This window comes from Talpa occidentalis, unplaced genomic scaffold, assembly GCF_014898055.3.
Source record: "Talpa occidentalis isolate TD23 unplaced genomic scaffold, MPIMG_talOcc4v2.1 talOcc4.4, whole genome shotgun sequence".
Classification (NCBI taxonomy): domain Eukaryota; kingdom Metazoa; phylum Chordata; class Mammalia; order Eulipotyphla; family Talpidae; genus Talpa; species Talpa occidentalis.
Window position 1 is genome coordinate 36,554,277 of NW_023604295.1, and position 20,297 is coordinate 36,574,573.

The 20,297-nt window shown below is 34.8% G+C and overlaps 1 protein-coding gene across 4 annotated transcripts in view; it reads left to right on the top strand.

Annotated features, from left to right (window-relative positions):
* IL1RAP (interleukin 1 receptor accessory protein) overlaps positions 1 to 20,297 on the top strand; it is a 134,265-nt gene that overhangs the window by 91,978 nt on the left and 21,990 nt on the right. For 3 of the 4 annotated variants that reach the window (XM_037525283.2, XM_037525280.2, XM_037525281.2), the window contains exons 5-8: positions 10,349 to 10,514; positions 12,496 to 12,567; positions 15,294 to 15,420; positions 17,725 to 17,873. In XM_037525283.2, the coding sequence (XP_037381180.1) occupies positions 10,349 to 10,514; positions 12,496 to 12,567; positions 15,294 to 15,420; positions 17,725 to 17,873 (514 nt within the window). Of the gene's footprint in view, positions 1 to 10,348; positions 10,515 to 12,495; positions 12,568 to 15,293; positions 15,421 to 17,724; positions 19,164 to 20,297 lie in introns of those variants that run through there. The other variant, XM_054700440.1, reaches the window with a different exon arrangement.

The window sequence follows — 20,297 nt, forward strand, 5'->3', positions numbered from 1 at the left end:
CATATGTTAAGGTTCAGAATAAACTAGTTTCACATAAAAATGTGCAACACAAAAGAGTCACTATAAATCCCTGTCCAAAATTTTAATAAAAAGGATAATGAAAAGTAGAAAAATATTTCTACAGGAAAAAGGCATATCAGAGTTTATATTATAAAATACTATTTCAAATTGTGCTGCAAGACATTAAAATGACACAAAATGAGAAACATAAATAAAAATTAGAAGAGTCCAGAAATTTTGTTACTCAGTCAACTAAATAATTTCAGAAATGAAGCTAAACTGAGAAAAAGTGGAAGAAAAATTTTAAATCAAAGATGAATAAAAATGTTAGAATGGCTGGGCCTCCCCTGGTGGCGCAGCGGTTGAGCGCTGGGCTGTGAAGCTGCCCGCAGCCTCTGCAGTGCCAGTTCGATCCCCGGCTGCTCCCCGGCCACTGGAGGAGGGTCCCACATGGTGCGCAGACCTCTCCTGCCGCCCGCTGCTCCCCTCAGCAGTGTATTTCATCAGTGTGCTTGTTCTGTTCCCCACTCTGGCTCTGGCAAATTCTCCCACCCTCCTGCGCTTCTGACTGTACCCAGTGCTTGTATAAATAAATAAATAAATCTTTAAAAAAACAAAACAAAACAAAACAAAAAAATGTTAGAATGGCTATACTGATTTTATATTAAGTAGATTGTAAGATAATAAATATTATCAGAGATAATGTATTAGAAATAAAGAGGGCTTTTTAGATTAATAAAGAGTTCACCAGGAAGGCATGAAAATAGCAATGGTATATGTGCTAAGAGTGCTTCAAAACAGTGAGGCAAAAGTCAACACAATTAAAATAAGAAATAGACAATTTCATTGTCATGATTGAAATTGTTAGCATACCTAAGACCTTAATGAAATGATTTAGGAGTCATTTTTAACAATCTTCCATTGGCTAAAGATGGAAAAGTTTAAACTTCAGTTAGGATATGAATTACAAAGGGTTGACTCCCATGAATTAAGTTCAAACCCATACATTCATAATGATTTTTTTTAAATTAATTGATCACATTTAGATAGCAATAGGAAATCAGTTCATTTTCTTGAAAACTGGTAAATAGAAAAAATCAAGTATTTGTTATACCTTTCCAGTAAGTATATGGGATATAGAATAGTACAGAGAAGTGTGTTTTTATAAGAATATTTCTACTAATAAGTGAAAAGGAAATGATAGGGATAGAATGTAATCATATTTCAGCCTCCAACAGATTAATAAATCTAAGGTTTAAACATCAATAATGATAATATTATCAGGATAGAAGCTGCCAGACACATTTCTTCAATGAAAGAACACAACGTTAACTATAATTGTGCCAAGTAGATTAAATACAAGTTTGATACAACCTTTGGATCTCACTACCATTTTGCAGACAATACAGAGAATGGAGGAATATATTGATCTGTACCATGAGTTTGCAATCAGCAAAATCCAGGCTATGGGAAATTCTATAGTTGAAATGCCCTGGGGTATCCAGCAGATAAATTTTAAAAAAAGAAAAGCATGCTCTATTGATCTTTTTAAAATAAATTTTATTTCTTTTTCTAATGGAAGTAACATTGCATTAAAAAAACCAAGCAAGCGTGGAGTGAAATTTATGCATTAAAAGAGACATGTAAGACACATTTAAAGTAAGAATAAGGCTAGAGTGTTTATTTTTTTTTTTTAATTTTTTTAAAAGATTTATTTTATTTATACAAGAACCAAGGTACAGGCCACAATTGCGGGAGGGTGAGAGGATGCACCAGAAATAGAGTGGGGAGCAGAACAGGCAGACTGCCTAAAATACACTGCTGAGGGGATCAACGGGCAAGAAAGGAGAGTTCTGCAGTGCCATGTGGGTTGCTCTGCAACTGGCGGCGATCAAACCAGCACTGCAGAGGCTGCGGACAGCTTTGCAGTGCTGTGCTCAACCGCCTGTGCCACCAGGAGGGCCCAGACTAGAATGTTTAAAGATACACACCTAGGTGATAAAATTATAAATGGAAACAGAGAAGTGACTTTTCTATGAAAGTATAGATATGGCAACTTTGGATGGTAGTAAAGGAGATGTGGTTGACCTGGGGCCAGTGGCAGGCCTTCAGTTTAACTGGCAAGTTCTATTCCTGGACTGAGTGCTCACTTTAAAAAAATCATTAGCTTGTACGTATGTATTGAGTGCTTTTTGCTGTATGTTTTATTTTATATAAAGTGATTAAATGGGAAGGAAGGAAGGAGGAGACAGAGAGCGATGTATAGACCTTAGTTGGATTTTTTTTTTTTTAATCCAGGAAAATTATGAAACAAATTATGGGAAAAGTAGAAAAATATGAACACAGAATTTTGACAATATCAATGACTTTTATTACTTCATAAATTATGATAATGACATTGTAGTTATGCTTGCAGAAAGGATCTTATCACTTAGAGATATATACAGAAACATTTAAAATTGAAATTATAGAGTGTTTGTGATTTGCAGTGAATGGTTGTAGACGAAATAAGATACAGCCTGAATTAGTACTTTTGGGGGTAGGTATGAGTACAGGGAATGATTGCATATTGTCTCTGTGATTGTAATTTTCCAATATAAAGAAAATTAAAATAATAATCACAATTTTCCATCAGTAAATGTAATATACCTTTTAGTTTTAAAAAATCTGTTTACTTACTTGCAGCTGAGGTCTTAATCTCTAATTCTTTTCACTTTTCTATACTGTGATTAATCTATAATTTGAAAAAAAAAATTAATTAGTTCTTCCTTTCTCTCATGCCTTCCCTCATCCTGGAATGTCCTCTTTTTCCTTTGAACTCTTCAAATTCTAAGACCTTCATGAAATGTCCTCTATTCTTTCCAATTGGAAATAATTTTTTTCTTTATAAGTACCCATAGTTATTTACTTATGACTGTTCATTGTCACCTCTCAGTTTTTTTATTGTTTAATAGCCATTCATTCATGTTTACATTCAGCACATGTATTCAGTACAATATATCAGGACTTGGGGGATCCCAGTAATGAATCAGACATACATGCTCTGCATTACTATTATCCCAAAGAGTCTCACAATTTAATTCAGACAACATTATACTTTAGGTAACGTAGTCCTTTTTTAGTTGTGATCAACTGAATTCCTACATTGTAGCATGGTGTCTTTAATAATACAAACTCTGTAAGTGTTAAAAGTCACATTAATCAGTCCCAACAACGTTGCTTTCCTGTTAACAGAAAGATAAAAACTGATTAGACACTAACAATTCTTACATTTACTAGTACAATATATTATGCTAAGTACTTTATCTGTTATGTGTAATACTCATCACGGTCCTTCAAGGTGGATGGCATCCTTTTACAGAGGAGGAAATAGATGCTCAAAGGGGCAAATTATAATAGTTAACATTTACTGGGCGCAAGAATTATTCCAAATACTTTAATTATTTCACTTAATTCTCTCAATATGAAGTAGGCTCTTCTGTTTCCTCCATTTAATGAAACTGTGGTGTAACATGCTTGAGTGATTTGTTCACTATAACATACCTTGCAGCCAAGAGTCAGCACTAATCATGCCATATCAAGAGTTCATACTTTTACATCATCTTATATAATTTACTTAAAACAATGCAGCCAACAATGGCAGAATTTGGGATTTCAGACTAATTCTGTGTGGTTCCTATGCTTAGTTGCTCTAGAAATGACCCAAAGAATGTGGTTCAGTCTCTACTCCTGGAGTTTAAGGCACTTTGAAGGGCAAGACAATATTCCAATACAGATTAATGTATATGCTGAATCATGGGATGTAAGAAACCTGTGGTTAGAAGTCCCTTGGAAATCGAGTGGCTCAGAAAAACATAGATTGGATGGAAAAGAAAATCAAAAGTTTGTCCCTTAGAATTGCAGGGGAAGTGGGAGAGTGTTGAATGTTCCTCCTCAGCATGCCTGCTTCTCTCTTCCCCTCCTCTTACATGTCTGGGTTTTCTTCATTCAGGGCTTTGAATCCACAGTTCTCTAATTTAACAATTCTGTGAGCTAAATTGCTATTTAGTAATGTTTGTTGAATAAGTCATGTTTTGCAACTAGTCCTGAAATCAAACCATGGTTTGTAAGTGATTTATTGAATTTCGAATAGCCAGCTTGTAAAAGAACTTCTGCAACAAAACATGTGTAAATTGGAGGCCTGTTGATTCACACAGGGTCTTCTAGATGTAAAGCAGTAAGATCCAGGTAAGTGAGGTCCTGTTGGTGTTTTTACTGTTATTACTGTTATTGTTAGGTTTATCCAGAGATTTTAGTTTTAATTTTTTATTATTATGCTTATTGAGTTAGTGTTAGTTTACAGCACTCATATATTTTAGAGGTTTAAAGTCATACTTCCAGATTTGAGTTTTAATATATAGCAGTCATCCAAATTTTCTTGTTACTGGATTATTTTTCTTCCTCACTATTATAATAGGATATTTGATTTTTCCCCATCTTGAGATGTTTATAAAATTAAGGCAGTTTTCCTCTTCTTTTTGATAATCAGAAGAATCATACTTACTGGGTATCTGGATATTACATTGATAGCAGTTGCTAAAATATTCTCAACTGGCCTTTAGCAGAATGGATACCATTCCAGATATCAATTTGCAAAAATGTTGGTAGTCTTTTCACCCAGTGTGATCATTAAAATTAAAATAGTACCTTCACCCTTAATTTTCAGTGTGGAAATAGTGAGAATGGATTGGATTTTGTTTATAAATCTCTCAGAAAGTAGGAGAATCTGTGCTTTTTCTGACAAAGTTCCATCAAGAAACCCCACATTTCTGAATAAGTACCAGGCTTGACCTTCATGATGGCAAAGCTCATATTGTTGAGGAGTTAGTCCAAGGTCTATGTAATAAACTTTGTGCTTAAAGTTCTTGCTTCAATTTAGTTGGCAACTTAGGCTGGTAATTTATCTCTTTCATTTTCCTACAGTCCTTGTGTAGTGATTTTTAATGTTTGATGTGAAGAAAGTGCGTGTCATATCTCTTTCACAGTGTAGTTCCATATATGCCACACAAACATACTTCTTTCACATTATAGTTCTATATATGCACACACAGTTCCATATATGCACATAAAACACACAATCTTTTAATGTGGTTTCAAGAATTCTGAGAACCAAGGATTTACCCTTTAACCTTAAATCCAGTTCAAATATCTGTGAAACCTTGAGACTGAATTTGGCTGGACAAATCACTTACTCTGTACTTGGATAGCAGTTAATTCTTATCTCATCTTTGTTCCTAAAATAATTGCATTTTTCTTTTTACTAGGGAGCTACCTCTTTCTTTTCCTTTCCCTTGAATACTAAGTTAAGTTACTTAGCACAAAACTGAGCCAATATACTTTGTATTTAGGAATTGATGAAATAATTAGATTGGACTAGAAAATTTCAGGACAATAAGCACCATTTCTGTTTTTACTGGCTACTGTATGTCCACCTCCTAACACAATGGCTGACATGGAGGAAAGATTTTGTAAATACCTGTTGCCTGAACATTAGATGATGTGTCTCTGTTCACTGTGATTCTTTTACAGAAATTTTAAGAGACTTTGGTGACCAAGTATCAGACATTTTATACCAGCTTCCTCTTGGTTGAAAAAATGTTAATAGATATTCCTAACTGTTCTCACTTTATTTCTTAGTTAAACTCTCTATTCTTACTCTCTTTTTCCCTACCTACCCAACAACGGACTCATCCCACATCTTCTGCTCCATAGTCTTGCCTTCTTATCATTTGCAAACACATGAAATTTCTACTCCATGCTTAGTGTCTTTGCTTCTCTCATTCATACATTTTTATCATGCAATGCCAATGTATTGAGTATTTACCATGTATCAAATAATAGGCAAATTGCTGGCCATGCAGATACAGTTGTTCCCATAGGTGTCAATATTCCAGAGAATGAAGTTATTATAATAAAGTTAGTTCAGTAATAACATAAGGTCATAGTGCTAGAAAGATGCAAGGGTCGGTTGTCCACTTTTTTCCTTGTGCCTGGAGTGTTGCTTTGCAAGTTTTTCCTCTGAATAGCTGTTACTATTCTACTTACCCTTTAAGATCTGATCCAAATCTTGCTTCTCAGTGAAGTTTTTCTAAATGTTTTCTGTTTGATTTTCTTCCCTCTTCTAAACCCCTGCCTTTTATAGTATTTGTTGTAATCTTTCACTAAATTGTATGCACCTATCATTTGGGAACTGTGTCTTTTCCCTTTTTGTGCCTTCACAGTTCTCTAAGCAGTGTAGCCTTATTGAATGGAAATATTTGCCCTTTCTCTGGCTGTTTCATCCCCCGCCCACACCCATGCTCACCAAACAACTTACCTCTTCTCAAGGATGTCAAAGTCATTTCTCCAGCACTTCCTTATGTATACATACATGTATGGAGTGGTGAGTTACCATGGCAATCATTGTGTGGTTGAGAAGTTGCTCTCCTGTTTAACTTCTCCCTTTGGAGGAAAATGAGGAAGTGATGGGCCAGCTAAAAGAATGACTCATCTAGTTTTGTTTGCTTCATTTTAACATGTGTAAATTCATTTACCGTTAACCTACTTCTTGTATTAGGAAATAGTGTTTCTTGTTCTTTGCGTATCTTAATCTTTGTTCAGATTTTTTTTTTCTCTTTCTGGGTTGCAAGCAAATGATTTTGAAATAATAATATGCTGAGTATATTCTTTTTTTTTTTTTAAAGATTTATTTATTTATTTATTTATACAAGCACTGGGTACAGTCAGAAGCACGGGAGGGTGAGAGAATTCACCAGAGCCAGAGGGGAGAGCAGAGCAGGCAGACTGACGAAGTACACTGATGAGGGGAGCAGCGGGCGGCAGGAGAGGTCTGCGCGCCATGTGGGACCCTCGCCTGGCAGCCGGGGATCGAACCGGCGCTGCAGAGGCCGCTGGCAGCTTCGCAGCCCAGCGCTCAACTGCTGCGCCACCAGGGGAGGCCCTGCTGAGTATATTCTTGAAGGGAAATATTCCCTTCATTTCCTTTTATAAAATACTGTGTTCCAATAACTTTGAAACAGCTTTTTTCTTTTAATTTCTGTAGGTTAAAACTAGTTATTTAACAACTTTGAATGGTCACCTTTTTCTGAATAGTAGATCAAACTCCACACTTCCCGATTGCTTTCTATGGAATATTTCTCCCTTCCAAGTACTAACCAGGCCCGACCCTGCTTAGCTTCCGAGATCAGACGAGATCGGGCGCGTTCAGGGTGGTATGGCCGTAGACTCTATGGAATATTTCTCAATTTGAAATATTTTTCTAGCTAAAACAGCTCCAAGAAAATTTCCCTCGCCTGCATTTTTCTCTTGACTTATTGAAAAAGAGAAAATCTCAAGACAAAGCAAACTTGTGCAGGCAATACCTAATGAATAACCTTAAATATATTCAGCCCCAAATTTCCAGGTCCATTCTCATGGGTGCAAGAAGATGAAGAAAAAGGGGACGCTAGCAAAAAATGAACACATACCCATTTTATATATTTTTCTTTACTATGTATATGTGTCTGATTCCATTTCTCTGTTAATGATAAGCCCATGAGCTTGACCCTTTGTTTCATTTAATGCTGTTTTCTCAGAAACGCAAATAGTGCCTTGCACATGCTTTATTGATTAATACCTGAGGGTGAATGATAGATGAAAAGACAAGAGTCAGAATCACTGTATATTTGTAGTACTTACCATGAATTATAAAACAATGTATTTTATTTATTTATTTATTTATTTATTTATTATTTTCATATTCCCCATACAATTGCACCCCCCTTATTTTGACCCCAATCGTTCCTTTTCCCACCTCCCCCCCATAGTGTGTCTCTGGTTTATAGTTGTTTGTTGATTTTGATTTTTTCTTTCTTATAGTTACTCTTTTTCCTGGTCCCTTATTTAGGTTTTCTAAATTCCTGCTGAGTGAGACCATCCAGTATTTTTCTTTTTCTTTCTGGCTTATTTCGCTGAGCATGATCCCTTCCAGCTCCATCCATGTTGCTGCAAATTACATGAGTAAAGCAATGTATTTTAAATAGTCTTTGCACAAATAATATGTGACAAATCAGAAAAGAGTTCCTTTCAATGCATTCATGCTAAGTTCTCAGCCTGCTAAGTGTGCTTTTTCAGATCAACAACAAATGAAAAAGCAAACATACACCACTGTGAGATTTTGGCATATCAGTGATAGAGCCATATAACATTTTTAACACTGGGATTGGCCCCAGGAATGGTATGTATACAAGACCACGGGTAGGGTGGAGAGATAGTATCAGGTGGGATTCAAAGCAAAAACCTCGAAACAGGTTAACCTAAATTCAAATTGCAGTTCTGGCTCTGCCTAAACTTATGGCATTGGCAATTAACTTTTTCAGGCCTTTGAAACTTCATCTATAAAATGGACAACTTTCTATATTGAAATAAGAATTGGATAAGATGAGGGAGTACAGATAAGTGCATGATTCAGTACAATTTTTCTAGCCTCAACTCACTTTGGAAGAAAGTTACTCATTCTTCATTTGAAAGCTAAAGACCTTTATTCATCTGTCAGAGAAATTGAGTCTAGGATATCTCTTTATCTGTTGTATTTTTTCCACTTGTAAATTTAGAGCATATTTAGTCTGATCTGTCTACTTCATAGGGATTAAGAATGGCTTAGCTAACAAATGAGAGAAGAAAATAGCTTTGAACTTGCTTCAATGAAAGATGCCACAAAAATCAAAAGGAGTTCTATAGGTAGTCTAAATTCGTTTTAAACCAAATGTGACATGAATTCATTATGAGTATAGACCTATATGGCCTTATACTTTGTGGTAACTTAAGAGTATTAAAGTCTGGGCCTCCCTGGTGGTGCAGGGGTTGGGGCACAGCCTATGAGGCTGTCCTCAATCACTGCAGCACGAGTTCAGTCTCCAGCCAGGGAGCTGCCCACATGGCACAGCAGACCTCTCCTGACTTGCCCACTGCTCCCTCAGCAGTGCATTTCAGTCAATCTGCCTGTTCTGTCCCCCACTCTGTCTCTGGTGAATCCTCTCACCCCACCCCACCCCCACACCTCTGGTCTGTACCCCAGCTCTTGTATGCATAAATAAATAAATCTTAAAGAAAGAAAAGACATTTTTTAAAAAAGAGTATTAAAATCTTTTGCTGATGTGATAAATGTCTAGAAGCAGTGCTTATCAAAACAGGACAAATTGAATTCAGAGACTAACTTAATTGAGCATATATCAACTTCCTGTTAATGATCATCTGCATAAATCAAAAACTAGTGTTATTCATAAATGACATATTTCCTGTGACAAAAAATTATGAAATGTGCCACTTAGGGTAATAGTCATATTTCAAAATACATGTTAGGAATTGAAGTAAGAAAACTAAGTACATAAGAATTAACGTTAAATATGTGGTGGATATAGACTATTGAAATTACAAGACAGTAATAGTCTTCCAGAATTTTAAAGATCTAAATAACTACATGTAATCTCATCATTTTTGTCATGAATGAATTATTAATCTTTAAAATAACAAACGCAAAGTTTTTCTAACAGTAATTTTCAACATGTATTTTGTCATAGGTGATATGTTAGTTTTTTTTTTCCTCTAAAAGAAAAACATAATTATTACAATTAATTGGGCTAAGAAATCCAAAACAGAATTCTAGTTGTGTTGAACAGACTATTTCAATACTAAAATTTTAAAAATCAGCAGTTACATGACAATATGAGTTGGACGGAAATTTTTTAAGATTAGTTACTAAATTAATTCTGAGTGAACCTCATAAAATATCTTATTTTTAGAGTGTAATACTCAATTATAAAAGATATAAGTAAAAGACAAAATAAAGAAAAGTAAAAATCACTGATATTGAATTCTGTAAAATGAGCAAGAATGCCAAACACAGACATCTAAATTAGAGCACAGCTTGTGGAGTAGAGTGACTGAATTTATGAATTGATGCAATCAGTGAAGAAACATAGAAAAACAAAACAAAAAAAATACTTGTTTTGTTAAATACTAGAGCATGCAATTGCTTAAGTTGCTTTAGTCATTTTTGAGAACTTTGACTGTTCTTCACTGTTAACATGGATTCCAGGAATTCAAATATTGGATATTACACTTATGTTTCCTATCTCAATTCAGAATTTTAATTTTTTCAGAAAAGGTAATGAAAGTTATTGCATTCATTCTTTGCAGATCATCAAAAATAGTTTTATAAAATGTTCAACCAGCATAAATATTGAATGTTCTATGCAAAATTGGATGTTCATGTGTGTTTATTTTCTATGCATATATCAAAGTAGTATGTGTCTTTCTTTTTCCCTTCTAGGACTGTAATAAAGTAGAGAACTTTATTAATGTAGTACCCGAAGGCATGAATTTGAGTTTTTTCATTGCTATGGTTTCAAATAACGGAGATTATACATGTGTTGTCACATATCCAGAAAATGGGAGGACCTTCCATTTAACCAGGACTCTGACTGTAAAGGTGGTAGGTAAGCATGATTTGCCTTACGTGCATGAAATAAAAATACAGAAATCTCATTCTGTCCCTTAAAAGTCTGTTACAAACAAGTAGGTAAATGAGTGAAAAGAGACTTATTTTTTGTTGTTATTCACTCTATTAACTCCAGAGTGTTCAGCAATCCCATGTATATAGTAAGCATTCAGTACTATTGGCTATTGAATGAATATGTGAGTGAATGAAGCAGCTTAGGTAATGAAGAGAATGCCAAAATGTCTGTGTTCAACTTATACCACTGCCATTTTTAAGCATTTTTGACTTTGATCAAGACTTCAGTCCCCGAGTAATACCTAATATTAAGTATAGCTGAGAATGTTAGAAATTATACATATATTATAATGATGGAGTTCCAGGCAGGCAGTACAGACTCAGTGAACAGTAGGAGTTAATATTATTGTCACAATATTAGCTTGAGTTAAGTGAACTATGCCTTTCTGGGCATTAGAACTGAAGTAGCTAATGCTGAAGGTATTCGTTCTTAGTGTCCTACTATTCTCTGCACTGAGAGTGTAGAGAATGAGGGAAATGAAAAGGACAACATCTAAGAAGAGTCAAAGACTCCTATCAAAACCTAAATCAAGAGAACTAGTGTAGGGAAGGTGGTAATTAGAGGAGAAACCTAAAAACCACTGTGCTAAAAATAAGAGCATGTCACAGAAATATTTTGTCCTACACCATCTTTAAATAGATGGAATCATTGAAGTCCAGTGACAGAAAGTAACCTATTTCAGGACACTCCATGAGTTAGTAAAGGTGATTCCAAACCTCAGGTTTCTGACTCTTTGCTCAAGACTTTTTTTTTCACTGTTCTGACATCAGATTTGGCATAGATTAAGAGGGAGGTTTTAACATTATACAAATAAGATTCAAATCAAATGATTTTGTAATCACTTTTCTCTGTTTACTTTCAAAATAATGGTAAGTTAAGAATTGATTCAGGAGTAAATTCAGACTAAATTTAGAACCTAATATAAATGAACTTTTAAATTCAAATGAATAATATAAGCTTACACTCATCTCAAAAATTGTTCCTATAATAATTATACACTTAACTATACCCATTTTTGCAAAAGTAGAAAAAGACCTTTTTGGTCACTCTGATTTATAGATATGGAAGTTCACATATACAGATATTGGGGGAGGGTTCTTACCCAATTTTCAGGCAACACTGATTTGTTTTTTAAAGCTAAAATATTGAGTGCTTATTATATACCAGTAACAGATTTTTTTAAATTGTTACTTAATCCTTATAATGAACTTGTGATGAATTTAATTATCCTCATTTTAGAGTCAGGAAAAATTAGTGTTTCAAAAGTTTACTGTAAATCAGAGTCATATGGTTAGTATGTGTTGTGGCTAGGTCAGGATTAGGACCCTGGTCATTAAATCTCTGGAGTTCATGCTCTTAAAGATTATACTGTAGAACATTTACAGGGTATTTTTCTTTCAATGTAAGGATATAGACTATTAAAAATAATAACCCTTTAGTGAACTTAAACTGATCACTATACATCACTATACATGTAGATTTACATGCTGACATCAAAATGATGTTTATGAATAGTCCATATACTTATCCATTCATTTAATTGTTGATACTAGACAGTTGACACATTGAGGAGCAATATGTGGAAAAGAAACACGTTGGACACAAAATAAATGATTATGTAGAATGAAAAACCTACTCATGTAAAATTTCAAATGCAAAAACACTGGTTAAACATTCTGTCCTGAAAATGAATAATGCTCAACATGTCATGTTTGTTTATAGCAAATGAAGTGTTGTAATTAAGCATATATTGAACTGTGGGCCCTCCTATGAAAAATTTAAAAACCTACACCAGAAAGTTGAGAAAGGCTTAATGGAAGAGTAGGTTTTTGAAATGGGGTATGAGGGATAAAACCTACACAATTATCATCATCTTCCCTTGTCCTTGTTCTCTCTTGCACAGGATCTCCTAACGATGCATTCCCCCCTCAGTTCTATTCACCTAATGATCGTGTCACCTACGAAAAAGAACCTGGTAATGATAACTATGTCTCTGATTTTTAGTAGATTCTCTTAAATACGAGGAATAAAATGTCACTTAAGTCAACAATGAGAATATAGTGCCACTGGATAGGAACATGAGAATTGAAATAAAATGTCTAAGCCAAGACAGCCATGGGATGAGTTAGTTCATCTATCTCGTGGGCAGTGCAGAGGCTCTGCCTCTCTAGACAGCTGTCCCTTCTTCCACTGCTAGCAGTTTTCCTCTCCTGATTAGTGATGACTAATCAGGATGCAGTCTTCAAGTTGCACAAGACTTTGGTTTGCCAAGACTGCAACATAAGCACAAGACATCTCTTAATCTTCACAAGATACCTCTTAATCTTCAGCAGGGGCTTGGGTTCGGAGGCAGAACTGTGAATTTAATAGATAACAACTGATATAACAATACTCCTGATTCCGAACTCTACCAAGTGATTACTGTGGCTGTCCGAGTCTAGACAAAAATCATTTGTAACTGACCAAATAAGGCCTAATTTGTGCTTTTTCTGACTCAAAGCCTCCCACAGTTAAGTTGAAAGAAGGAAAGTTTGTCCTTTTCTATATTCTTTACAATAAATTCACTCCCAACCCAGTGAGAGGTATTAGAAGAATGTTTTTTTTTTAAGATGTACTAAAGACAGACAGACTGAAGACAACATCTGTTTCTTCTCTCCCCTGATCCTTTGCTTTACCCCAGATTTCTTGATTTGATGTTGAAAGGTGGGCAAGTCTCCTTCTGACTCTACTCCATTTTCCCCTGTTGGTTTGATTTTCCTATCTCTACTGTCTTTTATGGGTTTTGACTCTTAAATTCTTTCTTCCTTTCACTATCTCCTTTAGTACAAATCCAATAAATAAGGTGAAATGTGAAAAAAAAAACAAAACAAAACATATACCAAAGAGAGATGTGGGCAAAACAGGTGGAGAACAGCAACACCTTTGCCACACCCCACCCAAATTTAAAATAAGGTTTCAAATAGTGAGCTTCCTTGCAAAAAATCAAAGAACAAGGAAAGGGTAGAGGGGACAGTCTGATAATGGAAATTAGACTAGAAATTTGGTGGTGGACATGGTAAGGCTTTTGCACATAGAGGCATGAAACTATAATAAAATTTACATAGTCTGTAAGCCAATAAATATTTACTTAAAAATGAAATAAAAATTCACATTTAAGGTAAAAAAAAGTACAGTAGTGAAATAAAATACATCAAAAAACAAAGAGTACACTAAGGGACCTGCCAAGACCAAATGGACCAAATTTCCTAGAATTACTAGTGACTTTAGATAGTAATATGAACGTTCTTTCTGATTGCATGGTAAATCCTTAATCAATCATCCAAATGTTTCATCTGTCTTTTATGTGTGATTACAAAAGCAGTCCTGAATCCAAGTTCACTTTATCTCCCTACATATTGATATAGAAAACTGAAAGAAGAGAAGACTTAAGAACCATATACTGGAAGAGAAAATAAGAGTATGACCACTCAGTGAGACAAACCTGAGCTCAAATTAGGATGACAGTATACTTTATCACCTCCACCCAGTCATTTTTGAGATAGAAAGTAGTTGGTTTTAATAACCAACTAGGAAAGCAAGTATAATACAGAATTGTCTTGGGAAAATTGGAATAGCAGTTACATCTAGGTCAACTCCTGATCTGCCAGATATTAACAATGTGATCTAGGAATGGCATGTAGTATCTTTAAGCTTGTTTTTGCATCTATAAAGCATGAATTTTAAAAATACCTCATAGTAATTTGTTAAAATTAAATAAGACAGTAATTACAAAAATATTTAGTGCAGTGAATTATGCAAAGTTCTCAGTAGTTTATTATTATTACTATCATTAATACCATTTTCTGGGTAATAATGGGATCCTAAACCCATGTTACATCTCAGAACCATATGGTGCAATTTTCCATTTGTAACATGTCTTTAAACTTTTTGAATGCATCCTTATGGCCTGCCTGGCCACTCTTCTCAGAGATGACATCACCACATGTTCCCCTTGGCAAGAAGCAGAGATCTGGTGAAGCTTTCCTTAGTCACCGTTGTTCATTATGGAGATAATAAAAGGGAAGAATAGTTCATAGAGGTTTAGGGTTAAAAAGCATCATCAGGGCCTCTCTGGTGGCACAGGTGTTTAAGTCTCAGCACTATCAAGCTACCACCAGCCATTGTGGTATGAGTTCGATCCTCAGGCAGGGAGCTGTCTCACATGGCAAAGCAGACCTCTCCTGTCTCACCCCTCAGCAGTGTATTTCAGTAGATCCACCTGTTCTGCTCCGCATTCTGTCTCTGGTGAATCCTATCACCACCCCCCCCCCACACACACACCCCTCTGGCCTACATCCCAGTTCAAACATCATCAGAACCAGAAACCAAAAATGGATCACTTTAACATTTTGGAGAAATACTGTCATTTTAAATTGTATTACATAAATTATAAAAATTGTTTATATAGATTGTATTAAAAGAAAATCATTCTAGTAATGTTATAAAAATTTTTAGTCTTTCTTTTCTTGGTTTAGTTTGTTTTAGAATGAAGTATGGTGTATTCTTTATGGAAGTCCACTTGAAAATTAGTCAGGTGTAGGTTTTAGTTACATGTAACTTGTGCAGTTTCTAATTAATCACATGGAATAGTGTACCAATCAGATATCCTGATGTGAAGATTGCAAACTGATGGGTTGACTTGTTTTTTTTTTTTCCTTTTAGGAGAAGAGCTTCTCATCCCCTGTAAAGTTTATTTCACTTTCCTGAAGGACTCTCGCAATGAGGTTTGGTGGACTATTGATGGAAAAAAGCCAGAGGACACCACTATTGATGTAACTGTGAATGAAAGGTATCATTGACACAGGCGAGGGCCTGACTAACTTTTGTCCCTCACTCTAGTGCTCTTTAGTATATTTTGTCCCTCACTCTAGTGCTCTCTGGTATATACTAATCAAGGGAAAAAATTCATTTCTGCCTATCAATTAAAAGTCAACAAGATTCTGAGGTCTTTTGTGATTACATCCTATACAGGATTACCAGGTTTGCAGTGGAAAGTCCAGAATTGAATTACTATGTTATGGCAGAGAATTTTCATCAGTCTCTGCCTAGGGCATAGCATACCATTGTCATAAACCCAGCAAATGCACACATTTATGACAACCCCTTGAAAGTAGATGGAATGATTATCTTATAAGAATGAAAAGGCTACAGCATACAGTTGAAAACAAAGGAAAACCTGTTAGTGTGGCCCTGCTCTTCTCTTTCTTGAGTCTGGAGTATGGGTTTCTGTAATTGTGCCTCTGATAATGGTTCACTTTCTTCTCTTGCCGTGAGCATGTTTTTTCTTATCTCCTCCTCTTGTTTCTTAATTCACATAACTTGCATGTCATATGTGTAATTGATCATTATTTTTTAATATTGAGCAAAAATATGTATGATCATTACAGTTTATGGTAACAGTGCATAGGGTGGCACTATAATTCACTCTTTTAACTAGCTACTTCATTTTATTCTTAAATAAACATGATTTTATTTAAAGGGAGTTGCATTAACAGGAAGAAAGTTTCAATGAAACAAAAGATCCCTCTATAAATGAAGCATACCAATGTAAAAGTGCACTTGGTTTACTGCAATAATTAATAAAAATTTACACCTGACTATGTGGCAGAGCAATTTAAGACCTTAAGCTTATGACTGGTGTGCAAATAGATCTTAGACTACTTGAACTTATAGAACTGAAAAGTTATTTCTTTTCTACTGTAAACCAAGACATTTTACAAAAATTACAAATATTTCATCTGCATCAGGAAAGGTCCTTAGTTCCTAATTAGGTAGACTTTACAGGGATAATAAATTATAGAGAAAAAAATTCAATATAATGAGATAAATACAGTAAGTGGAAAGTATTGAGTATTCTGGGGAAATTTATCTGGGGATTCTAGGCAGTTTTAGGGAATTAGCTAATGTTTCTCAGATGACACAGTACCTAAATACAGATTTGAAGGATGGGTAGTAACTAAAGAAATGGGAAGAATGTTCCTGGTAAAAGGAACAACATGTGCAAAGGCCTAGAGGTTAGAGAAGCAGAACATATTCAAAGGTACAGAAGGAATTCCCTGAAACTGAAGCAGTTTTTGTAGAAGGCTTTGATGAAAGATGTGGCTGGAGGCACAGAGGGAGAATTATTGATCATTTCAAGAATTATGAACATTATACTTTCTAACCTCATAATAATAATGAATGAATAATGAAAGTCATGCTGTTCACCCCAGCTATTATAGAAAACATGTACTCACTGTTCATAATTGAGCAGTGCAGTTAAGCTTAAGCTAATCCCATCACAGCCCTTAATGAACTTCTCAGGACTGATAGTAAGCCTCATCAGACTGCTAGATAGCAGTCAACTATAAAAAAGAGGCATTTTTCCCCTCTTGAAAAAGCAAAGACATTTGAAGGGATTTTAAATCTTGATCTTGGACCCAAAGCACTTAATTTCTGACTTGCTGAGCTTTGGATGCTATTTTCACTAAATTTACCTGCTCTGAGATTTCTCCATTATATATGTTAGGATATAATATTGAGGGTTCAGTATTTAATAATAATCTGTGCAAACCTGAAATGCATTATCTGTTTGCCATGGGTAAAGAATAGCGAATGTGAATATTTATTAAGCATCATTCTAATATTTTCTTATTAACATACTCAACCCTCAGAATTCTAAAATTAGCAGTTGCTACTTTCCTCTTTTTCCAAGAGGAACACATGATATGAAAAGATTAGTTACCTGCCAAAGTATGTGACCAGTTAAGTGGCAAAGCCTGGATCAAAACCCAAGTAGATTTGGCCTCAGAAGCTTCTTTCTAAACTAGCTTCTTGTTATACAGCATCCTGCCTCAGAAGGCTGAAGAAAAGAGGCATTTTAGTATGGGATATATCATATAATCCTGGGATTAATCTAGACATTGGGATTTTGTGTAGCATAGGTGATAAACAATAGTATTGGAATCTAGAAGCTATTCTCCTTTGTAACCTTTGGCTCACAGGCAACATAGCTTATTGATATTCTATCTGACCTTCCTGGGTGCTCTTTGACGGTCTACTTGTCATAGAACTTGAGTCTCACTAATACCTTGATTCTTTCCTCTATTTCTAGTGTAATTCTTTCTCAAACAGAAGATGAAACAAGAACTCAGATTTTGAGCATCAAGAAAGTTACTGCTGAGGATCTCAAGCGTAGCTATGTCTGCCATGCTAGAAATGACAAAGGGGAGGTTGACAAAGCAGCGAAGGTGAAACAGAAAGGTAATGGATGCATTCAGCAGACAAATCTGTGAACTTCAAATGTAGCATTTTGGTGAATAAAGGAAAACAGAGAAATTGAGAAGAGCTCCAGCACCTAGCACATCTGATCCTCAGTAATGAATCAAAATTGAAAGAAAATATCTTGACAGAAAATTTACATCTATGTGAATGTTGTTTCTTGTAGTTTTAGTAAATTAGTGCCCAAATGTGACTAAAATATCCATATTACTATAATAAGACATAATGTTATACATAGTAATCAAAGATAAAAAGGAAATATTCAAAGTTAACAAATATATATTAAAAATAGTAGAGTCACATATTTTTGGAGAGATGTAAAGAATCTTTTAAAAATAATTGATGTTAGAGTTCATGACTCATAAAAATGATCATACTATATGACTTAATACTTTGGAAATTCTTCCTGAAAAAAATAACTATAGCGCACAAAAAAGAATTATATGCAAATCAATATTCTTAAGAGCAAATGCTCTTAGAAGTATTATATATATATTAAAGAAACATTATAAATTACAATTTGTATGCAAAAAATAAGATTTAAAAATTTCTCAAAAATATAATTTAAAAAATGATTATTTTAAATACTATCTATCAGTATTCAAGCAGGTTTATAACATACCACTAACCAAATTGCTAAAATGAAACTATGACCTATGACTTAATATGATTTAGAGATGATTTTTTTGTTGATACTATGGTATTTTTTCTATAGTAAATAAAAATTGTAAAACTTTCCCATGTGAACTATTTCTTCTGAAACTGACTGTGTCTAAAATTATTTTGGGGTTGCTAACCTAACACAGAACCACACACAATCCCTTTAAGAACATTTTTCAAGGATCAGGAAAAAGATAAAGATGATTTATCACATATGGAGTCACATCATTCAGAATCATGCTGGATTGTAGTGCCAAAATTTATATCAAAATTAAAAAAGCAAAAGCTAAATCATGACACATTTTGCCATGCAACTTAAACCTTTTTCTAAAGCTGTGATAACAGACTCCATTTTACATTTTTAACAGTTTAGAAAATAAAGAGTAAAGACCTGACTTAAGTGGATCAGTTCTAGAGAGTTAATGGCTTCTGCTCCTCAGAAGTCAGTGTAAACAAAGACTAAACCACTTGCCAGAAGGCAGTGCTTCCCAGTGTTAATTTTTAAGAACACTATTAACTCTCTTTGTGGTATTGCAATTCATTATTTGTGCTTCAGACTCAGAATGGCCTACATTGGAATCCTGATTTCAGTGCTTCCCAATTTCTATGATCTACAAAAGTCTCTGAAGTGCTCAGAGTTTCAATGTCTTTGTCTTTAAAATAGGCAAAATATTATGGTGGCGATTTGGTAATTTGGTGGTAGGTATACCCTTAAAACATAACAGTGTTGGCAACACCCTGGTGGCACAAGGGGTTGTCTCAGTACTGTGAAGCTATTGGCAACCAACTGCAGCAATAGTTCAATCCCCAGCCACATGGCACAGCAGACCTCTCCTGTCTCTCTTACTGCTCCTCTCAGCCGTGTATTTCAGTCAGTCCGCCTTTTCTGCTTCCCATTGTGTCTCTGGTGAATCCTCTTACCACCCCTCACCCCTTTACCTTTGACCTACACCCCAGTTCTTAATAAATAAAATAAATCTTTAAAAAAAAAACCTACAACAGTGTTATAAACCAACATTACCTTAATGAAACAGTTAAAAGTGATAAAGTGGGAAATGTAACGCTGTTACCTCTTTAGGTTGTTTTAAAGTGTTCTTCACAACTGGCATCAAAATAGGGCTTATATACAGCTTTAAATGCTCAATAGATGTTAGCTTTTATTATTTCCACAAGATTTTCATAGGTATTATTTGACAGGGACTTTTAAAACTCAAGTAAGTACCATAAAAATCTAGTTTAAATAAAATCAATCATTTGTTACTATACAGTACAGGACCCCTAGGGTCTTTAACACATAAATATTTGTTATGACTATCTGCAGGGGGCTTGAAATAGAGTAGACAGAATTGGCTAAATATGTTTGACTCCAGATTCTTTAAAGTATGGAGCATTTTGTGGGACTTATCCTCTGAGCCTTGTGTTTGGGAAACAATCATGGAGAATGACATAAATTAATAGCTTATTGTCAGGTGAATAATACTAGAACAATCAGTTATGATATTTCCTTCAGGAGTGAGGCAGAGCTTGAGTACTTCCACTTCCATAGAAGACCCTGCTCTGAATAGTTTAATATGAACAGCCTCATGTATATGAAGTGATAAGTGCATCCACTAGACCAGTGGTAACAGAGGTGTCCCAGATTTATTTTTTTATCTGGCTTCTAGTCTGGACCAGCTAATGCTGAAATTCAGAGGTGAGATCTGTATTCACCTTTATGCATTTTATATGTGGACCCTGTGCTGAATT